Source organism: Callorhinchus milii, unplaced genomic scaffold, assembly GCF_018977255.1.
Source record: "Callorhinchus milii isolate IMCB2004 unplaced genomic scaffold, IMCB_Cmil_1.0 Scaffold21, whole genome shotgun sequence".
In the NCBI taxonomy this organism is placed as follows: domain Eukaryota; kingdom Metazoa; phylum Chordata; class Chondrichthyes; order Chimaeriformes; family Callorhinchidae; genus Callorhinchus; species Callorhinchus milii.
The window spans coordinates 7,497,061-7,516,918 of record NW_024704762.1 but is presented as its reverse complement, the minus strand read 5'-3'; the positions used below and the strand labels follow the sequence as shown (position 1 = coordinate 7,516,918).

Sequence of the window (19,858 nt, the reverse complement as noted above, 5' to 3'; positions counted from 1 at the left end):
GGAGGACAAGTTTTGTGGCGTGGGAGTTAAGAAATGTCGCCACCTCGTGGACTCTTAACTCGCCAAACCAATTCAACCCAGATTTGCATACTTCGGAACAGCTTGGGATCATAAGTCGGGAGATAGGTTCCCTTCAATCCCTTTGCTTCCTTTCTAGCAATCAGAAGCTGACAACCTTAAGGATGCCTTGGAAGTAGAGCAGGCTGTAGAGCTAAGAGCACTAGCCTCCCACACTCCGGGACAGAAACAGAAATTTTCTTAACATAATATCTATGTCCTCGGTACCTGTTTTCTTGTTGCTTTTTAAAAAATTATTAATCCCAATTTGAAGCTCTTTCCTGTATCCCTTAATATTTTTACTGCTCGCACGCTTTTCTGGCTCCCCTATTGAATGATGCTATTGATCCAATCTCAATGTCCAATCGTGGGAATGTATTCCAAATCCTAACAAAGCTTCTTGAGCAAAGAAACGCTTTCTAAACTCTCCTTTTTTTCTGTTGGGGATAATTAAGGGAATTTGGTTCGAAGCCAAGACCAGACAGATGGATAAAGACTCCTCTCTCACCACACCCCCTCTGTGAAAGTTTTAAGAGCCAAGGTGAAATTAGTTTGAGCAAGCCTCATCCATTGGTCATGAGCGAGAGGACAAATGGTCCATAACTCAGCATTAAATGGCACTAAATTGGCAGCCCCACTTACAGAGGCCACATAGATCACTGGGCAGGGAAATGAAAACATTGTTCTCAGATGATAAATACCGCAGAATGTACAAATTTAAAAAAAGCTTCATCATGTACAATTTGTATTGTGGTCACCCTCACCCCAATTGATTGAATCTCTGGAGAGAGGCAGGGAGAGAGGGAATAACTGTAGGAAATAAGATTCCAATTCCAAGAAGATAAATCCCTGGGAAATTTCTGCTGCACCCTAAAAATACGATTTAAAAATTCAAAGTTCTTAATTTAACATTAGAATCAAACGTTATTCCTATTTTAAAAGTGGAATAGCTTTACTTGTGTTAAGCGTTGACTGGCTTTATTCCTGGCGCTCCCAAAGCACTCCGCTCTTTCCCCGAGCTGGGGGTGGGAGACGAGGGGAGTGAGGAGAGGAAAAAGATCAATAGCACGGTCAAAGAGCTATATCTGAAGACGGACCTTGAATGAGGAGAGGGAGGGAACGAGTTGGAAGGATTGTCTGCGTGGAGGTCAAGAGAGTGGAGGGCAGAAAGGCTGATAGCAAACCAGTTCAAGTCCCCACTCAAATACAAAAAAGACTTAGATCCTGTTTAAATTAAAGTGTAAATATAACAAACGCTTGTGCAGGACCCAGGAGATAGGAATAGCGTTCAACCAATGCAGCTGTACAAGAATCATAATGTGGCTCATAATGGTACCTTAGATCAAAGCAGCAATATATACTGTTACAATAGTAATCCTTGCATTCGATAAAGCGCCTTATCATGTCGTCGTTGAGCAAGAGTACAACCGACTGACACTTAAATCTTTAAGTACCGTTTTTGTAAACTCTGCAGAAAGTTAAGGAAGCACGAAATACATTGATTTTTGAAACACTTTTATTTGTAGTGCCTCAACCATTTCCTGCTTATTGTACAAGTTCTCTAATGTGGCAATTTACCTTATTAAGACCATTATAGCATCCTGGGGTACAGATTCACCTTCTGTTAACTCACCCCGTGATCATTATTGATCGTTAGTCCAGACAAAGTGCTGCCAGGCTACAAGATGTAGTCGAGCCTGATCCTGTACTGACTGAATTCCACACTCACGTACCTTCCTGTGCAGCTTTGTGGTGGGGATGGAGATTAAAGAGTGATGCAGAGCAGAAACCCTGGCTGTTCCTTCCCACCTTCCTTCCCCAGTGGGTGCCAAAGCCAATTGTAAGTGCCCTGACCTGATTTCTACAGCTGTGACAGCTGAGATGAACAAACTCAGCACAGACCCAAGGATCAAATCTGGGAACGTTGAGGAATATATCATCAATTTAACACCAAACAGTGGATTTTGCTAATAGCCAATGGGACATGGGGCTGCTCTCTGCATTACCATTTGCTCTTTAGTAGCTCACACAGGGACCCTCTCCACAACTACCTATCCTCCTCTATCTTCTCAGACAATGGAGTCTGTGTTGTCTTAACAACCAGAGCTGTTACTTAAATTAAAGCAGATCTGATTAGCAAGCTCGAGCACTTCAGGACACCTTGTGTGCACAGGCACTCACAGCAGTCAATAAACCCGAACCCATATGGTGCAGTTATAAGAAACAACGTGTTCAATGAGATTACCACTGACTTTTTTTTTGTGTAGGGGGGAGTGGGGGGGAAGGAAGAGAGAAAATCTCTAGTAGGAGATAGTCTAACCAAATATTGGCATACGTAAGTCACTATGTTAACACAGCCGACCATCGTCTGAACTTCATTCTTCTCTCCTCGTTGAACACTCGCTGTTCGAGCAGGCAGCACAGTCAAACTCCTAGACATGAGCAGCTCATCAGAGGCTCGGCTCGGAACCTCAATCCATAGCAGTGATGCTACTTGGGGTTGATCTCGTTAATTCCAGTTTGGGGAGGGGGGCTGGGGACGGAAAGAGACGAGGGGGTTGCTGAAACCTCCAGTTTGGGATTAGTGCATGGAACAAACACTCCAGGTGTTGTTTGCGTTGGTCACCTCAGTTTGGGAAAGATTCGGATGAAGAGGATCATGCTGATGAAGATGAAACAGACAAACACGAGCATGAGCCAGAGCAGCCAGTTGACAGATTTCTTGGTGTGCTGCTCCAGGCGCTCTGACTCCACCTTCAGTTTCTCGAAATTCTGGTCGGCCATCCTCATCGACTGAGTCAGTGTCTGTGCACAGTGAAAAGAAAAGATTGCGGTGAGGCTTGCTGTCAGTTTGACATGAGTCTCACAGCTTCATCTTCACGCATTGAAGAACAAGTCAAACAAGGAGCTAGTTTAACGTGTAGTGATACAAAGGCAAACACAGAGGCTAATCTGCACCCACTCCGACCCCTGCACAGAGATGAATTAGTTCACTTTCTCGGTGTGGCCTTGGATGGCCAAATGGCCTCCTTCTGCGCTATAGATTTCAGTGCACAAAGTCATGGATGAGAAATTGGTGGAGATTCAAGAAGGAAATGGGGGAATACAAATATTAATGGATAATAATCCTTGCATTTGATATAGCGCCTTATCACGTTTTCAAGATGTCTCAAATCGCGTCACAGAATATACTATAAAGTCTAGTGACTGTGTATTTTGTGGGCAAAACGCAGCAGCCAATAAGGCAGGGAAATGAAATTGGTGAGGTTGTGGAGTCCTGTAGCTCAGTGGTTAGAGCACTCGCTTTGCAAGCGAGAGACCCGAGTTCAATTCCCGGCAGGTCAGGGCGAAACCTCGGGCAAGTTTCCTTACTCCACACAGAGCCTAATAATAATCCCTCCAAAACCAAAACAATAATAAATTGGTCATTTCCAATCTACGACTGTTTGTGGGACATTGCTGTGCGCAATTGGCCGCCGCGTTCGCCTACAAATATACAGTCAATTCACTTTACAGTGTGTTCTGTGAAGCGCTTTGGGACGTCCTCCCGACGTGAAAAGCGCTGTATCAAATGCCAGATTATTTGGTGGTCGTGTGTGTTGCCATGGAATGATCCGTGGTGGAGTGAGCTCGATGAACCAAATGGTTCTAAATTCCTATAGAGATCTCCTACTGTACCTGATTATCTTGCTTGATGACGTTCTGAGCGGCTAGCGTGTTGTTCTTCAGGTTGCGAGCGAGGCTGAGCATCTCCTCAGCAAGTCGTTCCTGCATGTTGTTGTGGTGATTGAGAACTGCGTCCATCTCGGCAGATGACTGTTTCTCATCTTCAGGACCCCTACAGGCAACCGGTAAACAAGCAACGTGAACTTACAAAATACAGTCAATTTAATTATATATAATCACAATATATTCTGTGAAGCCCTTTAAGACGTCTCAACGACGTGATAAGGTGCTATGTCAAGTGTAAGGATTATTAATATTACTACACAGTGGCTGTCACATAGGATGAGGTCGCAATGTGCTTCACAGGGACATGGTGAGTCACTGAGCAAGGTGAGAAGGAGACGTGGGAAGAAGGTGAATAAAACTACAGAGGCAGGTTTTTTTTAATTAAAGGAGGATTTTGAAAGCAAGGAGAGTTTGCACAAGGCAGAGGGGTTCCGTGAGTTCACACATGAAACTACCACAAAAAAACTTTGCTTACCTTCGATGTCTCAGGCCAGCGTTGGCAGAACCTAGAACAAGAATACAGTAGAAAATTGGACTCTTCTGCGATCCACAATTCAATTTGATCAACTCGTTTAATTTCATGATGATCGACTAATCTCGTTGGGTCCCTCCCGTGCAGTTCCCTCCCTTAGTGAAGGGCAACAGCAAATACTCAAGTCAGTGGGCCAGAGTGCCAATACCTGGTATTGAAAGGTGAATCTGTCAAATAGTTCACTCGAGACAAGAAAATCATGTTGGTCAAGAAGCAGATGAGAAAATGAATTAGTCTGTGATATTTACTTACCACTGGAAGTCGCTGATGGCTGAAAGAGAATTAATATGAAAATCAGAGAGGCCTTCCTTAATCTTTTTGCAGTCAGTTATTTTTCTCCCTTCCAGAGACCAAAATCCTCTCCGCCTGGAAAAAAACGTCTACTCAAAATGAGTGCATGAGTGGCCCAGGAACCTTTCCATCCCATCAGGCCACGACTCAGTCTATCCCCACCAATGCACATCTGGCACCACAGCTGGCATAAACACGCTCCCTACCTGTGACCCACAGTGTTGAGTTCTACCATCAAAAACATGTCAAGGCCCTTCACATATTCAGTTGCTTTGAATATAAGCAAACATAGCAGTTCCAACAACATTCTCCCTCTCCCTTCTCACCTCCCTCTCCCTACATGCAACATTGAGATGAATGAGTGATCAATTTGTATTTTGGGCAAAGTTGGGATGAGAAAGGAAATCATCCAAGGGCAGAAGGAGAAATTCTCTGCTCCGCTGGGTTACACAAACATTATTCATCTAGTAGAAAAGGACAGTAACTAAACGGGACATTAAAGAGTTAAAATAACTGCTTCACACGTGATCTGACTTGACACCAACAGGACTAGATTGGAAGAGACCTGTGCCTATTGAAGACAAAGACTTACCAAACTGAGCAGCTCACTCCTCATCTCGCCCGTATATCTGGCCTGCGTCTTCAGGTGGACTGTTTTTGTGGCCGATGTCCTTTCTTTCCCTGTGGTGGGTGTGCGCCCTGGAGCTAGGAACTGATTAGCCAGGGCCTTCTCTGCAGGATTTGGCTGAAAACGGGATAAAAAGTCGAAAATAAAATTACAATAACTATTCCGATCGTGCTCTGGTTACAATTTAAAATTTTAATTTTGCTTTCACCCCCCTCTCTCCCCAGAGACATTCACCAAGATGGAAAATTGTACCCCACAAGATACTGTTTAAGAAGAGCACCGAAACATTACAATGCAAAGGCATCCTTCTTACCAGCTTCTCAGCCTCCAATAGTCCTTTCATGAACTCCACCTTTCGGGTATACTCATTCAGCAACTCAGGGGCAGGTTTGCTGCTTGCAATAAACATAACAATTACCCTCACAAACCAATGCCATCTTAACACAAGAGTCAATTCAATCACTATTCTAAAAGAAGCAGAGACTTCTGAGTTTCCCCTCACTTCTGACCAAAGCATGTCATTGCCATGTCTCCGCCTCCCTACAACCTTTAACTACAGATGAGGAAATGAGGCTTGATGTTTAGCAAATTAACTCACTCAAACTCTCCGACTGTAGTATATTTGATGCAGCATGTGAAGCACATTTCATGGGTTAAGCACAACTTGGGCAAGACCAGTGTGTATTGAAAGTGCCTAATTACACTCATGTGTGCAAATAGTCACAAGAAGAAGGCATGGATGTTCTTGTAGAAGAGAGGCAGATACTTTTAGGAAGTGAAAGAAATGGGCAAAAAGATAAAAATCCAGTCTTGTGTGCAGGTTTCTCACTACAATAACTCCATGCCAATTGTTATAATACAGAAGACCCATTGTGAGGAGATAAATGAAACACTGTTCAAGAGATCATTACCTGATGTGTTTTTTTAGTTCAATCAGCATTTCCTGAAGGGCACCTACAAACTGCAGAAAAAGGACAGCAATTACTAGAACAAAACTCAAATTGCACTCAATATAAATAAAGCTGGCCTTTTTTTCAAAACAATCTTTATCAAGTTCCAAAATGATTGTTCCCTCTGTTAATTTCAGCAGAGGAACAAGATAATGCTCTAAAATACCACGATCATAATTTACTCCCTGTTGAAGTAGCCAATATTAGCCCTGCTCCATTGCCTCTACGATAGAACTTACTTGAAGCATGGCTCCTAGTTATAAATTGCACATTCGTGGTCAGACTCTGCAGGATCTAGGACACAGGTCCAGTCCCCGGAAATCTACAGGAATCAAATTCAGTGCCTATCTATTCAATTGATGCAGGAAACAGAGGTAAGAAAAATTCATTCTTCTCTCCCTTTCAGGAGAAGTCATTTTAATGTAATGTGAAATGACTGTATCGTGTAGGCGCACAACAGCCAATTTGTCACACAAACAGCTGTGAAGTGAATCACTGAATTCATGCACCGGGTAGTTCCGCAGACCACCATAGCAAAACTCCCATCACTTTTCAAATAGTGTGATGGGATCTTTAACGTCCACATTAACCATAGTTAATGAATAATAATAATAATAATAATTTGGTCACTCAATCCACGACTGTTTATGCGACACTGGTGCGCGCAACTGACTGCCGCGTTTCGCCCACAAAACACACAGTCGCTGCCCTTTGCCGCGTATCCCGTGAAGCGCTTTGAGGCGTCTCAAAGACGTGATAAGGCTCTGTGTCAAATGCAAGGAGTTCCTGTAGCTCAGTGGTAAGAGCACTCGCTTTGCAAGCGAGAGACCCGAGTTCAATTCCAGGCAGAGGGCGAAACCTTGGCCAAGTTCCTTACTCCACACAGAGCCTAATAATAAACCCTCCAAAACCAAAAACAATAATAAATTGGTCAATTTCAATCTACGACTGTTTGTGGGACATTGCTGTCCGCAATTGGCTGCCGCGTTCGCCCACAAATATACAGTCAATTCACTTTACAGTGTGTTCTGTGAAGCGCTTTGGGACGTCCTCCCGACGTGAAAAGCGCTATATCAAATGCAAGGATTATAAGGGTTATTATTGTACATTATAATACAGCTCTTGATTTATCGTGTGATTTATCCACACCTATAATTTTGCACCTCCCCTCACACACACACACACACACACACACCGAGGACCAGAATGGACTTAAAAGTTCTTCAGCTGAAAGGTTGTGGGTTCACACCGCCCGCGGGGCCACAGGGGTGGAACCCACAACCTCTGCAAACTCACGGGCGAGAGGGTCAGCGACCAAACCAAACCAAACCAAACCGACACCCAACCGAGTGCCACATCACATCGGCAGAAGGGGGGGGAGGGTCACAGGAGGAGAGGCCTCGCTGATGTGGCGCTGCCCACCCTTCCCCTCTCCACCCCCACCCGCGCACCCTTATCCCCGATCACCTTCTCCAGCCGCCAGTCCTTGTCGCTCCGTTTCTCCGCCGCCATAGCCTCGCAGGTCACCAGGAGCCGCAAGAAGTTCTTCTCCAGCCTGGAGGCCGCCATCTTGTTTGCCGACGTCACTTCCGCCGCCGAGTCGCGGCGTCTCCCAGTGACGGGCCTGACGCCGGGAGCAGCGCCACCAGCCGGCAGGGGCGGTAATAGCACCTCACTGCCAACCCAGGACCCTGTCCTGCTGGAAGGGTGTGATGTAAAGGCAAATTGTTGTGGCATTGGCAATCAATAACAATAATAATAATAATAATGTGGTCACTCAATCCACCACCGCCTGTGCGCCAGTGGCTATATATTAAAAAAAATACGCCGTTGATCCGCTTGAGACGTCTCGAAGACGCAATAAGGCGTTCTGATCAAATGCAACGATTATTATTAATATTGCTGTCCGGTGTACTGACTAATAATGCTATTATTATTATTATTATTATTATTATCATCATTCACTTGGTGACCTGCAAGTATACGGTGTATTTGCAGGCCAACAGGCGAACGATAATAATCTGTGCGTTTCGTACAGCGCCTTATCACATCTTCGAGACGTCTCAAAGCGCTTCGCAGAATACACTGTGAATCCTCTGCGTGTGCGTGTGTGCGTGTGTGCTGCTAAATTATAGGTGTGGATAAAATAAAAAACGAGAAAGGACTTTTTTTTCCATCTTTAACTAATGCACGTGAGGATTAAAACGGCATAGAAAAATTCACCACGGTTGAATGTTGTTTTTTATTTTTTACATAAAGTATCCATTTCCTGGTATTATTTTCACATTAATATTTGCAAGTGCTCCTCCACAGAAATCTGGAGTTACAGGCAATATGATTAATACAGATGGAAGACTCAAGTCATTGATGTGTCAAACCTTCATGCCCATGTATGGTTGACAAAGCGGGGAGAGGGAGAAATCTGGCTGGTGAACAGGGTTACATACAAAACAGGGTCCATCCGAGGACTAAAATTTTACCCAGTCTTAGCCCGTAAGATCACGTTGCCTTAAAGTTTAAGAGACGTTTTGGAGAATTCTTAAAATGTGCACTTAATTTGGAAGCCAGTTTGCTTTTAAGGGCTGCGGAAAGGCTTCCAAATTAAGACTGAACTTAAAGAGTCTGCCACAATCTTGGCGCAGTAATGTCCAACTCCATTTCGGACTTGTGATTTCACAGAGTCAATGGGGAGAGTCACCTGGAGAATTTCTTCCCCCTTGCACCATACCCTCCCGCTCATACCACCATATCATGCTCGCAATTAAGAGATTCACAGACATTAACCTTGAGTTCTCCCCCACCCCGGCATAGTGCACTGAAGGAGAAACCGCCCCCCCCCCCACTTGCTATTATGTGCTTTCCTTCAGTTCTTTAATACTGGTAGAAGACAATATGTATATCTAAACCACTGGATCTAAACCCGATTCATATCTACCATCGAGAGGTCTAGAGAGAAGCTGCAGAGATCACAGAATGGTTCATTGTTCTTCACACGGAGATACAACCCTTTAGTCCCTCAGTCACAACCTGGCCTATTTCACACATAAAGAGAATAAACTCTCACCAGCCAGGGAACAGGAGCTGGTTGATCAGGTGTTGGCGACAGTTATGCTGTATATTAACAGCTCGCCAGACCAGTTGTGCTGCAGAACATCATTAGGTAAAAGTGAACCAGCCTCACTGGTTTCTATCTCACTCCTTCTTCCAGGTGCAGAAGACTCTGGGAATGTATCCTGGTCACTCTCGTCCGTAGAATAACAAGGAATAAGTAATCTTTCATTAAAAAAAATACAGTGTTTCTGACGATTGTTCTATTTCTCAATTCACTTCTTTTCTTTAGACAGTGCTTGAAGACTTTGATTTTGACAAAGGAATATCTCAGAATCAGGACCCTCCCAGCACTCCCCACCCCCCCATCATCATCACAGCTTTGATCCTGTCCTCACCCAACATCCACCCATGACCTTCCAGCAGAGAGGGGAGAGGGGTCACTAGACCGCGATCAAGAGTTGGATTCCTCGCTGATGTCTTAAGGTTATGACTTCAAGCCCCCCATATTGGAAATTTGAGGCCGATGCTCTAATGCAGTGTTGGGGCGAGTAGTACTAAACTGAAGTCCCATTTTACTGTTCAGATGGATATTAAATGGCACTATCGGCAAAGAGAAGGAATTTGTCTCAGTGTCCTGGCCAACAAACCCCTTGGTAAAATTGGCCATTCACTTCATGATTGTTTGTGGGACAATGCTGTGTGCAAATTGAATGCTGCATTCACCTACAAATCCACTTCACAGTAACTTTAGTGAAACACTTTGAGATATTACAGGCGCTATATCAAACGCAAGAATTATTACTAATGTTTATTGGGCAAGCTAACTAATTGAATTAGTTAATTAGGGTCCTGATGATGAGACATATTAATACTATTCCTTCCCTAGCTATGGGATTAACAAGTGTCATTTTTTTTAAAAAAACTCACACACAAGGAGAAAATCTCATACACAGAAAAGCAAGATGCAGTTGGCTGGTCGCTTAACACTTAACATCAAAAAAGTCACATTCCTTTTTTAAAAAAATCTGTGGGGGAAGAACAAAAGTTTAAAAAGTGGAAGGAGATACATCAATATAGCAAAGAACACAGGAAATACTGACTGGAATTTTCCTGCAGCCTGTCAATCCACTAAACACTTAAGTCACCTTAAAATTCCAGAATAACACATTGCTGATTTTTAAATAGTGCAGGATTATTAACACGTTTTTCCGATGATTTTGGCAGTATATAAGGATGATTGCGTGTGTTAAAAGGACCGAGGCATGCGGGTCCTTTAAGTGGAGGAAGCCCATATGATAAAATTCCGTCCTGATCCCAAATCGGGTTGCGTTCTCATGGCTCATTTTTTTAAAAAAAATTCATTCATCTATTTCGGTTGCTGATAGCCCAGAGGACGAGTTCGGGAGTTCATGCAATTATGGCACAGAGAATAAATAGATTCGCCGAACAGCACATTATTCTATATCTTTCTTCCACTGGCTGATAATACTCATGGATTTTGATTGACAGGTCGCTGAATGCCATGTTATTAAATTTAACCCCCCCCCTTTTTAAATCCGCCTTATAACGCTGATTACACATTCTGTATTCTTCCCGCCCACTTCCCTCCCTCCCCCAACACCCCAGTTCGAGTGTCCAGCCAGCTGTATAAAGCGCCTCAAGACGTCCTCCCGACGTGAAAGACGTTATATGTAAAGATAAATCGCATTGCATCAGTTGTGTGGCCGAACAACAGTTGCTGCAAATGCAATGGTGCAGGATGTAACCATAGGCCAGTCCTGATCTGGAGAGTGTGCGTAAGCTTACGTGAATCCTCACAATGTGCTTTGAAGACGAGAGAATATGGTTGTTTCTGTCCTGGGACCTGCTCCCATACGTTTGGGATCTGATCAGCAGCGAGCAGACGAGTGGGTGAAGCAGAAACTGAATACTGAGTCGGTCAAATTGCACAGGTTGAAACAAACCGCTCCAACATTCTTCCTATATCTTCGCACATATGCAGCCTGGCTGGAAACAGGCAGAGAAGGGTCTGTTTCTGTTCACCAACGTTTAAGGATTTTATGGAAAAGATTCCAAAATTTAGCCTAAGGATTCTTGCCAGGAATTTGCCATTAGATCATCGAATGACAGAATCCTACAACACAGGAGGCCATTCGGCCCATCGTGGCTCTTTGAAAGAACAATTCAATTAGTCCCACTCTCATGCTCTTTCCCCAAAGCCTTACAGCTTTTTAAAAATCTTTTCAAGTATATATCCAATATATCCCTTTTGAAAGTTACTATCGAATCTGCTTCCCCCTCCCTTTTAGCCAGTGCGTTTCAGATGAGTCAAACCCTAAACTCCCAAGCAGATGGATTTCAAGAAGTGCGAGGCTGCTGATTCCCTGTCTATCCTCAAGGTGACAGGGTCGGGAGTGGGGGGAGAGATAAGGCTGTAATCCGCTGCCTTCTCCATATGCTGTGATCCTCTGTATGTCCAGCACATACCTCTTCTGTTGCACATTCATTTAAGATCCTTCTCTAGCCCCATCTCTTTAGCTTCACTCATTAATTTATATTCTATTTTATGAATAAGTAGCCTACAGAGCAACACACTTCCCCAGTAGAAGCAGAATCAATTTAAAAGGCAAGATAGATTCTTAAGAGGAGGATTAAGTGGAATTAAAAAATCTGCTATGAACTAATAATCTTTCAGAACAGGTTCAATTGGCCTCTCATATTCCTGTTCTCCTTTGTTTACTCTCAGTGTCTGAATGTAACGCAGGTTGCTGGGTTCTGGGTACAGAAGTGAGGAATGTTTAGTTAAGTGAAAAGGCGCAGAAAGATGCAGTTCGCAACATGCTAGAGTGGGAGGAGGGGGAAGAGAGGGTGGGGAGAGAGAGTGGGGGGATTTGATTGCAGTGATTTGAGATGAGGATTGTTCTCAGCTCCTGGAGGGTAACTGAAAAGAAGTATTTCCCCCTAAAACCGGGACACGCTCAGATTTCAAGGGAAAACGGGCAAAGCAACGGAAACAATAATGGTCTCGACAAGCAGGGAATGTGGCCACTCTGTAATCCTACGGTAGAAAGCAGCAAACTAAAAATTGCGTTAGAGAAGGAAGATGGGAAATGAACTGGAAAAGCAGGAGCTCCAGGATTCCTAAGGAAGTTGGACGTTGCAGCATCAGCCTTCGGTCGATGTTTCAGAGTTTCAATCCGAAATGAATGAAGGGAAGTTGGAATCAGACTGAGCCGCTTGATTCACCACCAAAGCCAGATGGCAGCGAGGTCCTTGGAAAGGTGGCTCTGCGTTATAGCCTCTTGCTCTTGACAATCCCGTTCCTTAGGTGTTTCCTGCGGGGACAAACACAGCGGGAAATCACGTCAGTGTTCCCATCCGATCAGGAAAGTAAATCCCGAAGAGCGAAAACGACTCTTGACCCAGCTGTACGGTAAAGGCTCTGGCAGTGGATGACCAGTTTAGCTACCCCCCATCCCGTCCAGCAAACTCAGCACAGACTGGGATCCAAAACCATGTTACTCCTGGTCCATTAGCTGCAGCTCTATCTACCTTTTGTATCAAACGTAAGTTTTTTTTCACATAAAAAAAGTGCAACGGTAACAGAATTAGAATCGATTTCAAAATAAATCTTGAGGTGCCCTGCAGGGCAGTGCTCTTATGTATCTCCCAGTGGCTGCTGCACAGACAGACAGTGGTCGGTCTTTCAGCCAAAGCTGGTGCGTCGGGTAAGTAGACAAAACAATTGCGGGAAGGAGATTTTCCTTATTTTTTTAACCTCCCAAGCTTGAATCAAATAACAAATCTATTCACACGTGTTATAGACTTGAATTTTAGGCTTTTTCTCTGTAAAAAAAAATACTCCTTTGGTTTGCCTTGTGAAACCTCGTACCCTTCTTTGTAACAGTTCTTGGAGTGAAGGTCGGGGCTTTTCTTGTCTGGGACCACAGGCTGACCCTCATCCTCGGGCTGACTCTCATCGATGTCGTATTCTCGGACGTCGTTTACCTCGTTCATTTGACCAGTCAGCACTTTCAGCGCTAGGAGGACAATGTACTGCGGGAGAACAAGGCAATTGGGTTGAGGTTGGATGTGGCTCACAGAGAAAAAACAAGCATAGTAGATGAGCCATGAGCAAAAGCAACGTGGACTTTACACAGTGCCTTTCATATCGGATACGTACAGGTTTACGAGCACTCAGAGACATTGGCAAGCAGTGGGTAAAGGAACCTTAAAAGGTTTTGAAAGCAGAGAGGGATAAAGAGAGAGAGAAGCAAAGCAAAGGTATTTTTGGAGTGAGCTTCAGAGGAGTGAAGGCGATTGATAGAGGCTGGAAGCAATGAGGAACTAGTAATAATAATCCTTGCATTTTATACAGCGCCTTATCATGTTGTTGACACATCTCAAAGAGCTTCACAGGATATACTTTTAAGGTGAATTGACTGTATATTTTGTGGGCAAAACGCAGCAGCCAATTGCGCACAGCAGTATCCCACACTGTCGTGGATTGAAGTGACCAAATTGATTGAATATATTTTGTGGACGAACTAGCTGTAAACTAGTTGGGGGAGTTGGGGGAATGGTGGGAACAGACAGGAAGAATACAGGGCTGGAGGGAGATGGTATTGGCAGGGAAAGTGAAAGAGTGAAGCAATTTGGATGTTCAAGTCAATGAATGTGTAACCAGGGAAACTGATGAGAATGGGAGAGGGGGAGGTGTGAATAACGGACGTGGTGTTATAGAGTTTGGTCGAATTGGGAAGTAACACATGCGTGTAGTTTGAGCCAAGTATTTGGATAAACTGAACCACATGCATTTTGCAGACACTGAAACGTTTTGCAAAAGACATTGGGAGTGAAGGCAAAAGCTTTAGAGCGCTGGGGTTGGTCTGAGTTTGTTGTATTTCTTCACCAATTCCTCAATAAGCAATCCCCAGTCGTACAAATGGACGACTTGTTCTCCCCAGTAAGTTGTCGAGATAAACTCTGAACAGGGCCCTGGCTCCCTCCCAACTTCCTTATCTATGAGCAGACAGAGAAACGTCCAACAGAGCCAGGCTCTGTGGTTGGACATAAGTGGGAATCAGGTACGCCCCCTCCCGCCCGAACACACACACACGTGAACATACACACGTGAACACACACACGCGCACGTGAACACACACGCACGCACACGAACACATACACTCACACGTATGTGAACACACAAACCTTTGTTGACTGCAAAGCACATCTCTGCCACAAAAAGCCAGGGAAGAGAGCACAGTGTGATGACATGAGACAGAACAGAAGGGGAGAAGCAGATAGACCGAGTCCAAATTACTCACCAGAAACCAATAGATATTCATCAGAGTCAGGGTAAGCAGGAGAATGTTGAAGAAAAAGTAGAAAGGAATATTGGGAACAGACTGCAGACTGGAGTGACAGGACGCGTACAACACCTTGAGGGGAAACCAATAAAGTCGGAACCAGAACCTAAGAGAAACAGAGAGTAAGACAGAGAGAAAGGAAGGAGACTCACACAGTCTCTGTTATGCTTAATAGTGATTAAGGGCTTCAGGTCATTGACATAATAATAATAGTACTTGCATTTGATATAGCGCTTTATCACGTTGTTGAGACGTCTCAAAGCGCTTCACAGAATATACCGTAGTGAATTGACTGTATATTTTGTGGGCAGCCAAGGAAACTTGCCTGAGGTTTGCCCTGCCCGGAAATCAAACCCGGGTCCTCTCACTTGCAAGGTGAGTGCTCTAACCAATATACTACAGGACCCTATGATCAGCTAATGGGATCTGCTGTGATTCCCTCAATCCCGAAGCTCTTAACAATGGGGAGTTTCTTACCAGCTCACGGCAAAGGAGCCACAGCCAATGTTGGATACCACGTCATTCAGTCTGTGGTACACACCACCTCGGTTTTTGAAGTAAACGTTGAGTTTGGTGAATTCCAGCTGAATATCGTTGATGTCGTGCAAGAAAAGCACCAGGATTCCAATGTTGTGATACCTGAGAGAGCGGAAGGGAGAGGGGGGGGAGGGTTGGGGAATAAAACAGGCAAAAGGAAGTAAGAGGTGTCGGAGAAAGCCAGAGAGACATACACAGAGAGAGGTTAATGAGTAGAATGGACTTGGCGTGAGGTGCGACCTTGACGGGCCCAATGACCCATCATTCTTCCCGTTTTTTGGGGACCAACGTTTTAGATTGTAGCGACAATCCACAGCAGCAACAACAACAACTTGCATTTACATAGACCCCCGCACCCCCACCCACACTCACACAGGGTAGCGTCCCAGAGCGCTTCAGCAAATGGCTGGTACAAGATTCTCTCTCTCTCTCACCTGAAGGCGTAGGAGAAGGAGATGAGGACCAGAGTTATAATGTGATGGACTAACATCACGATAGAGTCTTTCCTCCAGGTGTCCATGTAGAAGGCGGCATAGATAGCGTGACCGTAGAAGCTGGCCTGGATGAGATACGCGATGGCGATATCTCTCGGAACTTCCATCCCCGACTTCCAATCTGCGGCGATAAGAGGACACGAGCAATGCACCTCTAGGTACAATGTTGAGCCTCGCAAACCCAGCGCTCCCGAATTCCATCCTCAAGCTACATCAATTTCAACCTCCTCACACTCGTCTTCAAATCCCTTCACACCCTGGCACATCCCTACCTCTCTGACTGGCCCAGCGCCATGCTCCGCCACCATCAAGCGCTCTGGGATGCTACCCCGCGTGAGGGGCGACAGGTATATTCTCCCCCCACCCCCACCCACCGCTCCACTTCTCTCCTGAACTCTCTCTTCACTTTGAACCGTCTCCCCCTGCTTTCAAACCCTTCTGATTAACATCTCTTAACCCTTTTGTTCGCCAACGTCCATGACCGTTCATGGCACGCTGCCGTGTGGCGATTGGCAGCCGCATTTCGCCCACAAAATATACAGTCAATTCACTCTGCAGTCAGTGTACTGTGTGAATCGCTTTGAGACGTCTCGAAGTCGTGATTAAGGCGCTGTAGGATTAAGAGCTCCTCATAACCTCTGTTGAGGGCCCTTTGTGCATCCTTATGCGAGAGGTGCTGTATTAAATACACAGCAAATGTGGCTCAAACTGCGTTGCTCACCATGAAAGACGGAGGGCGGGTGGTGGAAGAAAGGATAGTGGGTGCAGAAGAGGAGATAGGTGCTGTAGGACCAGGACCCGGTGTAGAACAACAGCTTCCAGGCGCTCTCTGGCATCTTAGCTGCATCTCTGGGATGGAGGCGACACCACCGGCCCAGTGGCTGAAAGAGACAAAGAATAAGCTCAGCACCTGGACCGTAAGACACAGACCTCCTGCGTGGATCCCAGGAAACTAACAGAAGGGATGGCCGGCGGGGAGAAGGAGCGCTCTCCGTACTGGGCTGCGATTCCTGGGAAAAAAGCCACAAATTGCCAATCACATCTCAAAATAAGTAACATCTTGTGAAGAGTTTTGAGACATTGCAACGGGGTGATAAGGCATTATTACCAACCTAAAGATTATTGTTACTATTATTATCGCCTTTGGAACCAGTTCCCAGCCACTTCACCTTGCCCCCTCCCGTGCCTCCTTCAAGGCCTGTCTCAAGACCCTCCTCTTCGAATGAGCCTTTGGTCAGTCTCCTACCCTATCCTCCCAACTCTCCACCCCTCTCCTAATCCCAACCCCCAGCTCGGGGTCCAAATCCCTGACTGTCCAGCGCCTTGGGACGTCCTCCCTATGTGAAAGACACAATACAAATGTAATTTGTTGTTTTTTGTTATTACTAGAAGTTTATCTGTAAAGCAAGTTGCAACAACAAGAATTCCTCAGGTCAAGTACAGAATGGGGTAGATGCAGAGCAAAGCTTCCTCTACACTGACCCATTCTGAGCTCTCACGTCACGTGCACAATATGCCTCTGTCTAGTGTTTGCCCTCAACCTCCAATAGCCACTCGATTGAGGTCTCAAGTGGTCGCCAGCACCAGTCAGCAACTTCTGGTGAGGAGACTAAGTTAGAATACCTCTAAAGTTCAATACCTCTGTGATCTCTAAAGTTAACAAACGTGTGTGAGTTTCAGCACCACGTGAATGAAAACTGTTGCCAAAGCACAAGAAGTCTTGTAAACATTTGGGTGTTTCGTCCAAACCTGTTTCCCAGGATGATCGGAACAACCTGAATGGGAGCCGTTCATTTTCTCTCGTCCTCAAGGAATTTTGAGAGCGTGAGAAATGGATCGCAGTCAATTCACTTTACAGTATATCCTGTGAAGCACTTTGAGGTGTCTCAACACAATGCGATAAGCTGTTATATCAAATACAAGGATCATTATTATTATATTATCATAAAAAGAGAATTAAGTAAAGGTTAATCCAGTCTTTCAGTGATGAATATAGGATTTGCAAAAAGCTAAACGTTTTTTTTGTCTTGTCGGAAAACGAATGCAGTTGTGAAATGTCACAATAAATATGTGGGGAATGTAACAAATGGTGAAGAGGGCCATTATTCCTCAGCGTGTCGATGGGGGAGGGGGTAGAATGGCATATCTGGGGAGCTGATGGCCGGTTTGAATTCCCAACCGACTCTTCCCACAAATCAGACTTGGCTCTTGTCATTTTTAAACGAAACAAGCGGGTATTTATGGCAGAGATGTACCAAGGTCAACATTATCTGTGTTTCTTTTTTAATATGGGAAAATTAACTAAATTATACAGTACATATCTAAATGATTCTGCATTAGAACATTGTCAAGTGAGAATGAACCCACTTGGCCCGCTCTGCATGTCCCAACTCCCCCCCCACCCCTCCGCCTCCCACCACCACTGAGCAGGATAACAAAGTTCTCCTGTTATGTGTTAATGATTAACAAAACCGATGCAGTCAAAAGGTAACTGGACATTGATTTTGTTGATCTCCCGGTATGGTTTGCAACACAAAAGTACTGATAGTCGCTTTCCCCCGCTGCAGCACCAGCCCTTCGGATAATACGTTGAACCCGAGGTCCCATCTGTCTGTTCACGTGGACAGTTAAAGATCCCATGGCGCTGTTCAAAAAGAGAAGGGAGTTCCTCTTCCCGGTGTCCTGGCCAACATTGCCCCCAAATAAAATTAGTCACTTAATCCATGGCTGTGTGTGGGACACTGGCTGCCGCGTTTGACCCACAAAATACACAGTCAATCCACTTCAGAGCATATGCAGTGAAGTGCTTTGAGACGTCTCGATGATGTGATAAGGCGCTGTTATCAAATGCAGGGATTATTATTATTATTCCTACCCTAATCCCAATTCCCTGCTCCCTTCCCGTTATGTCTGTGTTGAGGCTGTCCCTCCCACTCTTGCTGCCCACACCAACCGGTCCCGGCTGCTGATCTCCAGCCAGGGGAAGCGCACGTAGGTGGACATCTGCGGTCACTGACACTAACCATCAGGGCACAACAGCAGAAACCACCGCATCTCGGGCAAAGCACCCAAGGGCACAGGAGGCATCTCCCAGCGGGAGGCAAGCAAGCAGCAACAGCAGTTTAGGGCTACGCATTATTCATCATATTTTCACAGGTTAGGCATGATGCAACATCACACATATATATATATATATATAAAATGATTAAGAGTAAATACGATAAACAACGGCTTTTAACATTTCACAGACTGACAGCGTTGGGGGGAGGTTTGGGGATTTGAGACGTGACTTTGTGTACGTTTCTCTTTCTCTTTCTCTCTGCTGATCGACGATACTATATATATATATATATATATACATACATATACACATATTTTTTTTTAGGTCGGGCAGCATGTCTGACACACACGGAAACCCATCACCGTTCTTTTGAGAGTCTCCAAACCAAACCGAGAATCCCGCGCATCCCACCGACACATGGAAATCCTGCAGATAAGATTGCCGGAATGGAATGCGGTCTCTCTCTCTCTCTCTCTCTCTCCCTCCCTCCCGGAGCGGAAACAACTGAATGTCCAAAAATAAATAAAAATGAGAAGATTGAATTTTATTCGATTTCCCCTGCCCACCCCCTACTCCCCCTGCCGCCGCAAACACCCCCAAAAAAACCCTGAAACCCCCCCCCCCGGCCCCCGCAAAAAAAAAACCCTACCCCGAAGCTTAACGCTTCACCCGCTGCGGGCTTTTGAGACGTCTCGAAGACCCAATAGGGGGAGTGGGTGGGGATCCAAAATGCAAGGATTATTATTGTTGTTAATAATTAACGAATTATTCATTTAAAAAAAAGACGCCGGGTGGTGGGGGTGTGGGTGGGGGCGGCGGTGGTGGGGGTGGGTGGTAGTGTGTGGGGTGGGGGGGGGGGGGTGGGGTGGAAAGGGGGAAAAGAAGCCACAAAACCGACCTGGAAGAAGCAGCTGGTGGTGGCTTTGCGGAGTAAAGTCCAAGTCACGGCGCAGAGCACGAAGAGGAGGGCGTCGGTGGCGGACAGGCAGCAGTGCTGGACGAAGGTCCGGCGGGTCAGGTCGAAGCCGCAGCCCCGGCACTCCACGCACGCCGCGGTCAGCGAGCCCAAGCTCTTGGCCAGCATCTCGGCGTAGCCGGGCATCTCCTCGACACCCCCCTGGACACCCCCCAACCCCACCCCCACCACCCCCTGTTG

General features: G+C 45.5%; 2 protein-coding genes across 2 annotated transcripts; both read right to left on the bottom strand.

The window, feature by feature from the left end:
- Positions 1-1,555: 1,555 nt before the first annotated feature.
- use1 (unconventional SNARE in the ER 1 homolog (S. cerevisiae)) lies at positions 1,556-7,782 on the bottom strand. Its single transcript, XM_007898782.2, has 8 exons — positions 7,658-7,782; positions 6,152-6,201; positions 5,554-5,632; positions 5,205-5,357; positions 4,574-4,592; positions 4,265-4,295; positions 3,736-3,895; positions 1,556-2,862 (listed from the first exon to the last, which is right to left on the bottom strand). Exons 1-8 carry the CDS (start codon positions 7,757-7,759, stop codon positions 2,680-2,682), a joined length of 777 nt encoding a protein of 258 aa, XP_007896973.1. The 5' UTR covers positions 7,760-7,782; the 3' UTR covers positions 1,556-2,679.
- A 3,726-nt stretch (positions 7,783-11,508) lies between these two features.
- cers1 (ceramide synthase 1) lies at positions 11,509-19,858 on the bottom strand (the record flags this gene model as incomplete). The annotated part of the gene is made up of 7 exons (XM_042342669.1): positions 11,509-12,576; positions 13,134-13,297; positions 14,569-14,716; positions 15,088-15,249; positions 15,582-15,762; positions 16,363-16,522; positions 19,601-19,858. Coding segments are annotated over 7 exons (1,116 nt in total), but the record flags the coding sequence as incomplete, so codon positions are not given.